We start from the raw sequence: 14,877 nt of genomic DNA, 5'->3' as shown, positions 1-14,877 counted from the left end.
TATATTTATATATGTATATTAAATATGGCTGAATTAACCACTTAAAATTAATTTTTAGATATTTTACCAGTTTCCAGGGGCTCTTAAAAGCATGAAATGGAGTATATACAGTACATATATATATATACAGGGGTTAAAGTGGGCCGGAACTGTGTCCCGGCACCTCAGATAAATTCATAAACAAATTAATAGATTAAGTATTCTCAACGAATCTCACTGGTCCCGAGATGGACTGACCGACTGGCTGACCACCCTCCCTTCCTCTCCTCCCCGCTGAACGTGAGCGATTACAAATGCGTGAAATGCACTCACCGTGGTTGAGTGCGGTAAAGTTAGTTTTAGGTTCGATATTGGCCGGACATTTGTTTTCCCTTGCTATGGTTCTATAGGGTCGTCAGTCTTAGAAAGATATCAATAGCAGGATTAGTTTTAACATTATGTAACCATTTTATATCGACATGAAATATTCATTCAAAATCACCAACTTGCATTAATGCTGCATATTTATAGCTGAGAATGCTTTGACGCGTTTCCACTGCCGATTCCACCAACTGCGTAAAACGTAGCCTATAATTTGTATTATTTAAAATCAATTTTAACATTTAAAAACAAACGTTTTCAATTCCAAAGCATGTAGAAGGTTCCTATTAGCAACACTGACCTGGTAGCCTTGAGTAAATTAACTTATCTAAGAAAATTATTCATAAAGCATATAAATATCAGTTGAGCCTATGTTTACTTTCTTCACTGACACAGACGAAAATGAAAAGACTATCAGTCAAAGTTCAGCTTTAGGAGGGGAAGAAATAGGGCAGGATGAGGAGACAGAGAGAAAAAGAAAGATGGAGATGAGGAGAGAGCAGGTATTGACAAATAATCTAATGCCCACTGACATGGTTTTAAAGCTATTTATTATATTTTTTTGGTCTTCAAAAGTCTTAAATTGCACATATGTAGGTCAGAGAAATACAAATTTTCTCGGGGGAGCAAGACCCCAAACCCCTCTAACTACCTCACATTTGAATGCATGTGTCTGTGGGTGGGGCTGTGGTAATGTGGGTGGGGCTGTGGTAATGTGGGTGGGGCTGTGGTAATGTGGGTGGGGCTGTGATGGGGTGGTAATGTGGGCTGGCGTGGCCAGTGGCTGAGTTTTTGTCCCAGTCCGCCCCTGACAGTTGCTGTTCTTGCCAGAGCAAGTGGAAAGTGTTAAAAGTCGAAGGTGAAGTAGGCTAATGTCAAATTACCATAATTGTGGTTGTGATTTATGTCTGTTATAGCTGTCTTCAGCCATTTTGGTGTGTTAAATTTATAGTTTTGGACTTCCCATTTTTATGTCTGAATTTACAATATAAAACAAGGTTGTGTTCCATATTGTGCTGTTCAGCAATTTGACCATAGCATCATCATCATATCAGTGTAGATGGACCAAAATAAAGCCATTAAAATATCAAGTAAATAAGCATTGTTATACTTTCCACAGTGACACTCTTCTCCCAAAAAGTATTGCTATACCACGATACTCAATATATTGTCCCACGGTGAGTCATTTTTCCCTGTTGCACCTACACAAAATTTGAGGGTTCCCCCACCTACCAAATCCCACTTTAACCACTGTATATATATATATGTGACCAGTCACGGAAACTAGGGACACAAGTCGGTTCTGGGGCATTTTGAGTTATTCATAGATTCTGAAAGTGTAATCTCCAAGCTTTCCAACGATGTGTAACATGTGGAAATCTGATAATATTTGGAGAAGTTGTGGCCATCTGAAAGTAGGCACTTAAAAAAGCTCAAAGATGAGAAAACGACCTCTAAAGATTGTGCAGTTCTCACCTGTCTCTGCTGCTGGGAGTGACAATATGGCTCATTTACATCTCATTTAGATAAGCCATACCCCCTGTAAAGCTCCCTCTTGTGCTTTACAGCTTTTTTGGCACTTCGAATGAGTGCACTTCTGCCGCACTAGGCGAAAAACAATTGTGCTGCCCCTCTATTTGCAACGTACCAGCAACAACACACAAAGACCAATATGCCATATAGCCTGCATATAACGCAAAACCGGCAACAACACACAAAGACCAATATGCCATATACATATAACGCAAAACTCAAAAATCTGCATCCTCTATTTCGATTCTCTGTGCCAGTTCATGTTCTATGGAGATTGTTGCCAGTCCATTAACTCTGTTCCCTGTTCACAAAACGTTCCCCATTCAAAGCAATCGGGACGTCACATATGAAACAGCCAGCCACCGCTGTCAGTGAGCCGAGCCGCCGTATTCAAGCACTGAGGGCGCGCGCCGCGCCCATACCTCCGGTTCAGTTTCCCGAGCCCACGAAGTGCGGCGAAAACATTTTCGGTGTAACTGCCAGACGGTTCAGCTCGTCTGCGACAATCTTTGCGCCATCCATCTTCATTGAATTTTGATATCAGATAGAGCCGGCCAAAGCACAGCATAATAAGTAACCATGCGGTTCACTTGGAGGGCGGGGGCAAAAGCGCCGGGTTATTCAGTATGGAAATACACACAGACAATGACACGCCACGCCCCTACTGCATGCTAGAATCTCCGAAAGCAAGCCGATTTCAACCTCAAAATGTAAGCTTTTAAATATACCAATACTGCTATCTCAAACATGGAGAGGCTTCTTCGTGATTTCAATTAACAGATTCTGCAAAAAAAACTCTTCTTTCTCATTTTGCTCGAAAGTTGTGCTGCCGACTTGTGTCCCTGGTTTCTGTGACGGGTCACATATATATATATATCCCCCGTAATTTTTTCTTCTTTCTTTCTTTCTTTCTTTGTGTTTCCCGAGTAGTTAATCACATGGCATTTACAGCTCCACTGGTTGGCTTAAAAAGTCCAGAACAAAGTTACAGAAATGGCTCTTAATTCAAACATGCTCACGTTTCGGTGTATGTTAACAAGTGATGCAACTAGAATTTTTAGATGACGATTGATGTTTGTTTTTTTTTGGACTTTTCTTTAGTCCATTTATAATAGTTTCCCCTTCTCTCTGCATTTGTACATGAGATTCAGATGTTGAATGGATTAAACGTCGTTCCACCAAGTATAAGACACAATCATTTAGCAATAAGCTCTTTGTATTTGATGAAATCCCTCGATGACCTTATCGATCGATGAGACATAATGTGCATTTCTTTATCATTGTGAATCCCATCTTTGTATTATCTTCATTTGTTCCAGTGAACTGTAAACCAGCCGTAAATAACTCTTTGTTAGCAGTAATCCCGAGCGAGAGATTGCGTTTCTCTTTGTGCTGGCGTGTTCTCCTGAAACGCTGAGAGACACAGAACCTGATCTTGTTCTGTTTAAAAATAAGCTGTTCGGAAGCAGGGCTGGAAAAGCCTGGGATGAGGATTGGGATTCTGTGATGCTGGAGAAGCCCTGCGGACTCACGGATGGATGGTAGAGCCACACTGACTCGTGTTCACGGACCGGCTCGCTTCTCCAGTACTCTGACCCGGACCCGAGCCGATCGTGCACGGATGTCTCCGGCCCGGAGGAGAGCGGATCCGGTCGCCTGGATCCCGGGATGGGTGAAGGTCGTTTCTTATGACAGAAGGGTAGGAAACTTCTAGAGCTGCGTATGGGGACCACACACTGTGATAGTGTGATGTATCAATGTTGCACTTCACATTATGAGGTTTCTGGCTGCTGTAGCCTGTGTGTTTGCTAGGCTTTATTTTTTATTTGCATATTTAGCAGTTTTATCCATGAATGCTTTTAATTGGTCAGCATTTAAATTTAGACCTTGCAGCAAAAACTCCTTTAACTCGAACAATCCTTACTGATATTTTATTGTGTAAGTCCTGATTCTCACTATAAAAGATGTATTATTTATTTATTTTATATATTGTATTTATTTAACAGTAGTAACTTAAGTAACTTATAAACATAAGCTGTATGTTTTTCTGATGTAAAGATGCACTAAGTTGCAACATATGCACTACTAAAAATGTTTACGTTGCACCATTAAAACTCAACTATATGTATAAACTACTAATGATTGGAATAAAACGACACTGACCGAACTGCATGAAAAAGCTCATGTTTTACTTGACAGACTTCAATCATTTAGACAAATATGATAATGTTGACATTTACACTCGTTTTAATTTTTAGAGAAAAATTTGTGAATGAATTACTTTATTAGTTAAAGTACAGAGTTAGTTACAAACTAGCTAGTATTTATTACTAAATCTGAATAGTGTGGAATTTATGACTTCCAATTTAAGTAAGAATTTATCAATGACTAATGCAACCCTTAAGTTAACCCTTAACCCTTATTTAATAAAGTATCACCTGAAATAATTTAAAATTATTGTCTCATATTAATTTAAAATTTTTTAAATATATTTTATTTTGTTCATGACAACCTACCAAAAAAAAAAAAGAAAGATTGCTATGTTCTTGTCCTGCTGTTGAGATGGTGTTAAAAACTTAATAAAATAAATGTAACTAAATTCATGATCAAATTATAAATACTTCCAGTAATGAAACATTTTAATATATTACAGGATGGAATATTCTATATTCTTATACACACAGTATAGAATGTATAGTAAATTACATATTAAATTAATATTTTTGCAATGTATGTAAATTAGATGATTCCATGTATGTTTGCACAATTGGTATGTGAAATCTCTCTCTCATGTTTATGGCTTTATATATGCACTCGCACACACACACACACACACACACACACACACACACACACACACACACACACACACACACACACACACACACACACACACACACACACACACACACACACACACACACACACACACATATATTTAAGACAAATAAGTCATTGTAACAATCATATACCCAAAGGAATCAGAATCAGAACATCATGACAAATAGCTTGTATATTTTAAGAATAAAAGTCTCAATGTAAACAGTTTCTGCTTTCATGATTTTGTCGCAGTCCAGCTGTTATTGTCAGGGTTTCTGCGCCTCAGTCGTGTGAAGGTGATCGTTGACCTTTCCTGCATGTGGTCGCTCGTCAGCCGGTGTCCCGAGCCGAGGACAGGACGGATTCACCCGGGATCGTTCCCTGTGTCCTTCAGGATCAGATGACGATGTTGATGCGGTCAGCAGAAAGACTCAGCTCTGGATCTGTGTGTGCACAGAAACAGAACCGTATGCTTCAGTCAGGCATGATGGATGGTTGAGCGCTTTCTAAATAGTTTATTTTGTGCATCGTGTGTAATTTTAGAGCACTGCAATTTGTGTGAGGCAAGTAAAAAATATGCGTTTGGGATTCTGGATAAAAATAGCTTCTTTGTGCATATGTGTTTGTTTGTTTTTTTAGTAAAAGAGAAGCATAATTTCTCAGGCAAGGTTCTTTTTGTTAGTATATATATATATATATATATATATATATATATATATATAATTTTTTATATATAAAAGTTAAATTTTAACTTAATAATATATACATATATGTCAGATGGAGTTATGATTGCACAAACTTCGTTGAATCATAGTTTGGATTGATAACTGAGACGGCTTGAACTGATTCAGGAGATTGAACTAGCTTTTTTGAGCTCTTCTTTTAAAATATGTCTTCTAACTAGTCTTAATGACAGCAGCAGTTGAAGAACTTACAGTAATGGCTAAATAAGACAACCACATAACAGTCAATGTGATGCTGCTTAATCAGTAACAAATGATTCGCAAACATTCAATGAGTATTCAGTGAAATGACAAAACGAATGGCCGATGCACATATAAAGGGATCGTCATCATTTACTGACCCTCATGTCGGTCCATACTTGTAGGAGTTTCTTTCTTTTGTGCAACGTAAATAAAGATATCATTAAGAATGTTGGTAACCAAACAGTTTCCATTCCCATTGTATGGAGAAAAATAGAAATCAATGGGAACCAAAAATATTTGTTTACTTACATTCCTCAAAATATCTTCTTTTGTGTCCCAGTGTAGAAAGAAAGACATGCGATAAATCAAACTTGAATGATATGACGCTGCGTAAATGATGGGATGGACTATCACTGAGGCTGTTTTCATCAAATTTCACGTCATGAAACCCTAAGCTAAATTTTCTAAGATATTAACAGAGGTATGTGTGTTAAACCTCATTGAAGGCAATGAAACTGGTTCATTATTATTTTTCCCGCTATTTTCGTCTTCGGGGTTTAAAATCTACATCGTGTCAGGGCACTAAAGTACTTTGATGACGCATCGGTGTCTTATAATTATTCACGAGACTGAGCTTTCTTATCCTATGAGAAGACACTGTCTCTTATACGGGTCGTCGGATGCCCATTTTCCACAAGTTGGTATGATTCTTTAGGGTGTTCATGTAAAGTTTGTTATATACTTTGGTTAAAATTCCTCAATGGTTGTGTAAAATTACGCTCTTTTTACCTCTTTAAAAACAGCTCTGTTCACAGTGACCCATTTCGGTGCATGTCTCTTTAAATGATAATGAGCAACCCCCCCCCCCCTCTCTTCTCTGGGGCGTGTCCAATGGCTGAGGGCAGAAATATGCTAATACGGGAAATATGCTAATACGGGAAATATGCTAATACGGGAAATATGCTAATATGGGACAGTCCATCAACAGTCGTGGTCGGAGCATGAGCATTATGACATCATAGTGCTCAGAAAATGCATACGCTTGATTATTGAGAGAGTTTAGACTTTTTGAGGATAAAAAAAAGGAGTGAATGGATTTTTATCATTGTATGGTGGTTGTGTCCACACACTGCAAAGACACATTTATATGCAACCCCTGCAGTAGTGGCTCAGGACCAAAGGGTTTCCACGTGGGGCAACCCCTTTCGCATGATCAGGGTTACACGGCAGTGCTTACGTGCCCTGGTTATGTGGAAGAAACCTTGGTCCCAGGGTCCCGTACCCGGAGCTTCTTGTCATCGCAAGATGCTAACGACAGATGCCTCTCTCACGGGTTCGGGAGCGATCCTAGAAGGGCGCTCAACTCAGGGTCTGTGGAGGACTATAATGCGTTAAGAGCTCGCTCAAGTACTGCGGAGCTAAACCATTTAGTGCTTTGTAAGTAATCAGCAGATGTTTTGTCGAGACAGGGGGTGAGGCCTGGGGAATGGAGGCTACACCCCGGTGGAGCAGATTTGGAGGGTGTTCGGCCAAGCACAAGTGGATCTGTTTTCCTCACTGCCCACTTTGGTTCTCCCTAACACATCCAGCTCCTCTCGGACTGGATGCTATGGCTTTCCCTAGGAAATGCTATGGAGTTCTGGAGAGAGTTCGTAGGGACCAGGTTCGCCTAATTCTTATAGCCCCACGGTGGCCAGGCAGAGTATAGTTCCCCGATCTAGTCTCTCCGATCTAGTCTCTCCGATCTAGTCTCTCCTCGACGGGCCAAGCAGGTGGCTTGATATTTCACCCCCGACCAGAACTGTGGAACCTGTGGGATAGGCCTCTAACGGGGCCCAGCTCATAGGGTCAGGTCTCTCAACTGAGGTTGTGGAGACCATACTACATTCCAGAGCTCCCTCCACGAGGAAACTTTATCCATTGAAGTGGAGAGTTTTCACTTCATGGTGTAGTGACCGTCAGTTGGACCCAGTTGGAAGCTTTTTTCAGTTCCTGCAGGAGCGGTTCACTGCAAGTCTATCCCCGTCCACTTTAAAGGTTCATGTGGCAGCCATAGGTGCTTACCACATTCCTTTGGGTGGAATATATTTGGGAAAAGACCCGTTGGTATCTTGTTTCCTCCGTGGTACTCTGAGGCTGAGGACTGCCGCTCGTACCAGGGTGCCGACATGGGATCTGGCCATTGTCTTTCAAGGCCTTTGCCTGGCTCCCTTCAAGCCACTGGAGGAGGTTTCGGCTAAGTTCCTGACTTTGAAAGCTTTGTTCCTCCTCGCTATCTCTTCTCTTAAAAGGATAGGAGATTTGCAAGGACTGTCGGTTGCTCCCTCGTGCTTGGAATTTGCACCTGGCATGGTTAAAGCGTTCCTTCATCCAAGACCAGGTTATGTTCCAAAGGTCCCCACTAACGTGGTCATATTGATTATGCTGCAGGCCATTTGTCCTCCTCCCTTCCAGAACTCGGATCAGGAAAAGAATAATCTGCTTTGCCCAGTTTGGGCGCTAGATGCTTATGTCCACAGAGCTGCCCTGTGGCGTAAATATGAACAGCGGTTTGTATGTTTCGGGCCCCCTAACAAAGGTTCCCCTGCATCTAAGCAAAGAATGAGCAAGTGGGTGGTCGAGGCTATCTCACTTGCTTATGAGTCGGCCGGACAGCCTTCACCGATGGCTGTTCGTTCCCACTGTACTAGGAGTATAAGGCCCTTATATCAGGAGTTGCCCTTCAAGATGATTGTGATGCAGCAGGGAGGTCCTCACCGCACACATTCGTCAGGTTTTACTCTTTGGACTTGGACTCTACACCAGGGTCCCGGGTGCTCTCGTCCTAGTGCTGCTCGTAGGATTTCACACTGGACAGACACTCGTCGCTATGGTGGCGTTGGTATAGACGTTCCCTTAGCGTCAATCTCGACATAACACGAGTTCCCTGTTCAGGGAACTGAGGTTACAGTCGTAACCGAGGCATTTTTTATCTGATATTTATATTTTATTTCAGTTTTCTTTCAATAAACAATTTTAAAAAAAGTTTTAGTTTTATAGTTAATAATTCTGGACCCCAAGTTAATTCATTTTTTTAATAATTCTTTCATAAAATAAATCTTTATAAGTATTTTTAAATGGTTTTTATTTTTATATATACCATTTTCATTTTTTTTTGCTAAAGTTTTAGTTATGCTGTTGTGGTTTTTTGGCATTTTTGCAGGTTTTTTGAAAAATATCTGTTTATTTTTTTATTTTTTTTTATCAAAATTTTAGAATGTAATTTTAATACATGTAATTTTTATACAAGTTAAACTAAATAAAATTAGCTTAAATAAAATAAGTTAATTTTTTTTTTATATTTTATTTTATTTCAAGCAACAACAAAAACTTTTTTATGGTTTTAGTTTCAGTTAACCCTGCTTTATGAATAGTTCGCTCAAAAATTATCATTCTGCCATTATTTACTTACATTTTGAAGAAGAAAAAAAATCATACAATGAAAGTCAATGGGCTCCAAAACAACAGACTTCCATTGTATGGACAAAAATGTGGTAATTTGTCCACTGAAGGAAAGAAAGTTAGTGAACCTTCATCATCATCATCATCTTCCTGATCATCATCACACACTGTACTGTCATCTGCAGGTGGAGTGTCTTATTACACACACACACAGGTTACACAACTCTGCGTTCATGTGAGGATCGATGATTATGAAAATGACCTTTTTTCCCGTTTTATCTTTTAATCACTGTTTCATTTTAACGTTTGTGTATATTGCAGTCTTTTTTCAGTATGCAAAAGGTTAGTTTTATTTAACACTAATAACCCCGGAGCCAATGTTCCCCATATCCGCCATACATCTAGACTTTTCCCTGTTCTGAGAAGTGGCGTCCCATGAGCCTCTGCTTCTCCTTCTCCTCTTCCTGGATGCTGAATCAATGCTGTCCTAATGAATGCATGCTATTGATTCCTGCCATACGCGTCTGTAATGGCCTTCAGCCCAGTATATCAGGCCTGGGATGAAGAAACACAGGAGGAAAGAAAGCAAGAAAGGGGGCGTGACCTGTGACCTGTGTAGAGTCACTTCCTGTTCTCAGATATGTCATGTGCTGCGCTCTGATTGGCCGTCTCCTGTCCTCTTCTCTCTGATAGGCTCTGAAGCCGGTCATCAGTGCAGATCTTCCTCAGACTGGAGACAGAAGGTTGATCAGCTTCTCTCTGTCAGGTACGCCACTCAAATTACTCATATCTATGTGTTTATTCACTAACAAACAATTGTTGAAGTTCAATCGTTGAGATTGAATCCTTTAGTGTCTCAAATTACAACACAAAGTGTGTTCTGATATAGAGCTTTCTTGGTTCGTGCATCTATTGAAATACTTATCAGATGTTAATGCACTGTGAACTAACATGAGCAAACAATGAACAGCTGTATTTTTATTAACTAATGGTAAGATGAACAAATACAGTAACAAATGTATTGCTCATGGTTAGTTCATGTTAGTAAATACAATAACTAATGAACTTCTGAATTAAATTGCATGAATCCAATAACATAACACAAACATAATTTAATTTATTCTTTATAAAAGGATGAATATTGTCTGATTGTCCTGATATTCCTTCATCCCTCTCGTTCTCTCTCTTCTCCATTACGTTTGAAGCTGCGATGGCCAAACTATTCACTGCACTATTCTGCATTCAGGATGTATATTTTATTCATAACTTCATCTGCTGCCGTGAGCTGAAGGATGTCTGAAGATACATATATGCTCATTATTTTCTCCTCTGAGGAGAAAAACTCCATTGGGAGCCGGAAAACAGGAAAAAGTGACGTGATTCTTGTGGAAAGTTGACCTGCAAAAACCTGAAGGGAACGTCATGTTGTTCTATGATTGTTTGAGAAGAAATCAAATATGTGACCCTGGATCACAAAACCAGTCACGAGTCGCACGGGTATATTTGTGGCAATAGCCAACAATACAATGTATGGGTCAAAATTATTGATTTTTATTTTATGCCAAAAATCATTAGGATATTAAATAAAGATCATGTTCAATTAAGATATTTTGTAAATTTCCTATTGTAAATATATCACAAAAAATAAATTGTGAGTGTATGCAGCTCAATCGCAAACATAAATAGACAATTTTAAAGGCGTTTTTATCAATGTTACGATTTTTTTGCACCCTCAGATTCCAGATTTTCAAATAGTTGTATCGGCCAAATATTGTCCTACCCTAACAAAGCATACACCAATGGAAATCTTATTTAACCAGCTTTCGGATGATGTATAAATCTCAATTTTAAAAAAAAAAGTACCCATGTGACTGTTTTTGTGGTCCATGTTCACATATTTGGGTTACACCAATAAAAGACACTATAAACAATATTTCACCTGTGTGAACTCTTCCCATATCAGTCCAGTGAATCTGAGTATAAGTAGGAGATCCGTCGCTCTAAATGCATCACACACTCTAAAGTGTTAAAAACGCATTAAGCCCATATTCAGTAGATTATGACATTAATATAACGCTTCCCACCGAGAGCGTGTCTGACTGCCTGTCTGGATATTGAAGGAGATAATGAGATCCTATGGGATTCTGAGAGATCCTGCTTTTCTCTTCATATTCCCCAGCTCAGACTCTACGGCTGTAGCCTTTAAGCCTCTTGCTTTCCTTGTTTCTCTATGACTGATGCAAAAGATGAGACAATATACAGTCAGATAGTAAATAAAACTCTCTTAAACATATTGGAGTAAACAGGTGTTGAAGGACAAATTTATTATTGAAACAACAATGATAATAATAATACATTTATTAATTATTCATGTTAGATTGCTAATTTTAAAGTATATAAAATTAAAGAATGTAATTTTTTAAAGAAAAAAGTTAAAGTAAATTTAAAGTAATGTTATATACTGTGTGTGGGGGGGGGGGGCATGTTATTAAATGTATTATTATTATAAATACATTTTTATTTAATTTTACAAATGACAGTTTTATTCAAATTACTAAAATAAAAAAATAAAAATAATACATTGTTAAATATATATTCAATATAAATAATCCAGATGTTTAAGGGCAAAATTATTATTATTATTTTTCCTGTTGTTATTATTGTCATTATTATTAATTGAAATGATAGTATCTTAATAAATAATAATTATAAATAACATCAAATGATATATATTTTTTTATTATTATTAATTTACTATTTGTTATTCAATGTATCATATATGTGTATATATATAATTATTGTAAGAATATAACAGAATAATATAATATATAATTATTATAATATTTCTAATTATATATTGTATATACCATTATTTGTCAGAATATAATAGTATATAAAAATAATATTTTATAATAAAGTTTTTTTTTTAATTTAAATCTTATAATAATTTATTATTATTAAGAATACATTAAGTTATAAAATTCTAGTTTATATATATATATATATATATATATATATATTGATAAATATTGATCTGAGTTGAAATACTTTATTAGCTCTTTAAACGCAAAGTTTCAGCGGCGAGATCAAACTAGACGGACGTTTAAGACATACGGTATACAGTCATATCACTTATTACACAGCATTTCAACACATTAATAATTATGGATATTAGATATATTGATTTCAGTTAAACTGTTTTAAAATCTTACCTGTTTGTATCTCATAATCCAACAGTGTACAAAACAATTTTCACAAAAAGGCAGCAGTGTTTGTATGGAACGAGAGAGAGCGAGTCCACGATACCGGATGGCATAATTAAATAACTACACAAAATATTGACTCGACTGAATTTTAATATTTTATTAACTCACCAAACATAAAACTTCCACGAAGAACAACTGTTCCTAGCGAGCGTATAGCGCTGCTGACCCGGATGAGCCTGTGTTTCTGTTCACAGTCGCTGTTATCTGGGAATAACTCACCGCTGGACGGAGCGAGTGACCAATCAGAATCAAGCATTCCACAGAGCCGTCTAATAAATATATATATATACAGAATATATTACCATTCTCCAAACAAGAAATGCAAGTAAAAATCGGCATTGGCTAATATATGAAACAGTGTCACACCAGTTATCCGGTGACATTTTTATGAATTTTAACAATGCATGATCGTGAATGTTGCTGAGGACAGGCCAGCGCTGCGTCTCTGCGCAGGTTTAAACCTCGACAATATTCAAGATGACGTGAAATGGAACTTATTCTGTTACTCGCAAAGAAAGCCGCGTCTCGGACAGAATACTGAACTGAGCTCTCTTTAACTTCTTCTTGCACTTGAAATGTAAAATCGCTAGTGTTCTAGTAAACAGAGTCTGTTATGTCTTAAGTGAACGTTTGAGACTGTTTAACTGTAAGTTCACACCGCCGCCGACTTGAGCAAAGAAGCTCTGGCCGCCCTGTCAAGGACGCTTGTCAAAAAGTACGGGAAGCTTGTTGACGCTTCTCTCTGACGTAGCAGGGAGAAGAGAAGTGTCACAACATTAAATGTCACATGAGATTGGTGTTTTTACATTCCACTTCACTGCTTTTCTATGTAACTATGTAAACACGCGCTAGACTGTGTGCTCGAGCTTTGTGTCTTCTGCCGTGTCTCGCGCATGTCACAACTTTAAGAACAAAAATGTAAACTATCCCAGCTATTTTATCCCATGCCTCATTTTTTTGTAACTGGTCCCTAGCAAACAACATCATATCATATATGATAGGAAACCCAGCAACAAGGATGGTTAGCTTCTCCTCCATTTTCTCCGAACTAATGTTTTGATAGGAACGAAAGTTTACATCGTGTGCTTCTCTGGAATCAACCAGAGTGAAGGACGTCTTTATTCCGATTGGTTGCTGGCGTTTTGCCGCTGCTTGCCGCTGAACCGCGTCATAGCTCATTACCATAAAGTTGAGCTACTTTCAACTTTCTGATTGACGCTCAAAACGCCCAAAACGCGACGCCGATGGATTTGACGCTCCTTGCAGCGGAATTGTCCATTGACAATGTGTTTTTTAACCGCGGAGCTGAACGTACAGTAAGTTTGAACAGTTGAGAAAGTAATGTGTATCTGTATCAATATATAAGATCCGTGATTTGCTCTTAAAGTGACAGCAGCCTAATAATCTATCCATCCATCCATCTATCCATCTTTTTATATATACACTGCCGTTCAAAACTTTGGGGTCAGTAAGAATTTTTATTTTATTTTTTGGGGGAAATAAATAAAATAAATCAATACTTTTATTCATCAAGGAGGAATTAAATTGATCAAAAGTGACAGTAAAGATATTAATAATGTTACAAAATATTCTATTTTAATTAAATGCTGTTGTTTTTAACTTTCTGTTCATCAAAGAATTAAAAAAAAATGGTACACAACTGTTTTCAACATTGATCATAATCATAAATGTTTCTTGAGCATCAAATCATCATATTATATGATTATATATTATATCATATATGATTTCTGAAGGATCATGTGACACTGAAGACTGGAGTAATGATGCTGAAAATTCAGCTTTGATCACAGGAATAAATTAAACTTTACTATATATTCACATAGAAAACAGCTGATTTACATTCTAATAATATTTCACAATATTACTAGGTTTGTTTTGTATTTTTAATCAAATAAATGCAGCCTTGGTGAGCAGAAGAGACTTCTTTTAAAAACATAAAAAATCTCGACCCCAAACTTTGGAACGGCAGTGTATATACATAAACAATTTTTTTTTTTTCACCATAAACTCTTCCTTTGCTTTGCTTTTCTTCAGGTATTCAGGCAGTCGGTCTAAAGAAAGGGATGTTCTTTAATCCCGACCCATATCTGAAGATCTCCATCCAGCCGGGAAAGCACAGCATCTTCCCAGCTCTTCCTCATCACGGACAGGAGAAGCGGTCCGGCATCGTCTGCAACACGGTCCAGCCCGTCTGGAAGAGAGAGGTGAGATCCTCACGTCACGTAACGCTCGATCAGTGCACTCACGGTAACTCGAGGTACGACGAGGACTGGAGAGAGAGTCAGTTATAGATGTGAAAGAGATCACCACTCTACCGACTTTATACACTTTCTTTTATTTCTCTGTCTATTTGTTACCAGAGTTTAATGTTTACAGTATTTGAATGCTTTTTCTCACTCAATCCCCCTGTATATGGATGAGTGTGACGTTTAAGTCGTTTAATTAAACCATCTCTCGTCTCCCACGCATCCTTTCCTCCGACACACATACTGGTTTTCAACATCTCAACT

The 14,877-nt window shown here is 38.0% G+C and overlaps 1 protein-coding gene across 1 annotated transcript in view; it reads left to right on the top strand.

Annotated features, from left to right (window-relative positions):
* Positions 1-14,877, top strand: part of hecw1a (HECT, C2 and WW domain containing E3 ubiquitin protein ligase 1a) — a 115,906-nt gene that overhangs the window by 21,655 nt on the left and 79,374 nt on the right. Inside the window, exons 5-6 of the mRNA XM_077224972.1 lie at positions 9,774-9,846; positions 14,402-14,571. Of these exons, the coding sequence (XP_077081087.1) occupies positions 9,774-9,846; positions 14,402-14,571 (243 nt within the window). The remainder of the gene's footprint in view (positions 1-9,773; positions 9,847-14,401; positions 14,572-14,877) is intronic.

The sequence above is a fragment of the Siphateles boraxobius genome, unplaced genomic scaffold (genome assembly GCF_051911475.1).
Source record: "Siphateles boraxobius isolate OS27281-9 unplaced genomic scaffold, OSU_SipBor_1 97, whole genome shotgun sequence".
In the NCBI taxonomy this organism is placed as follows: domain Eukaryota; kingdom Metazoa; phylum Chordata; class Actinopteri; order Cypriniformes; family Leuciscidae; genus Siphateles; species Siphateles boraxobius.
The sequence above is the reverse complement of the archived record's forward strand: the minus strand, read 5'-3'. Positions and strand labels throughout refer to the sequence as shown.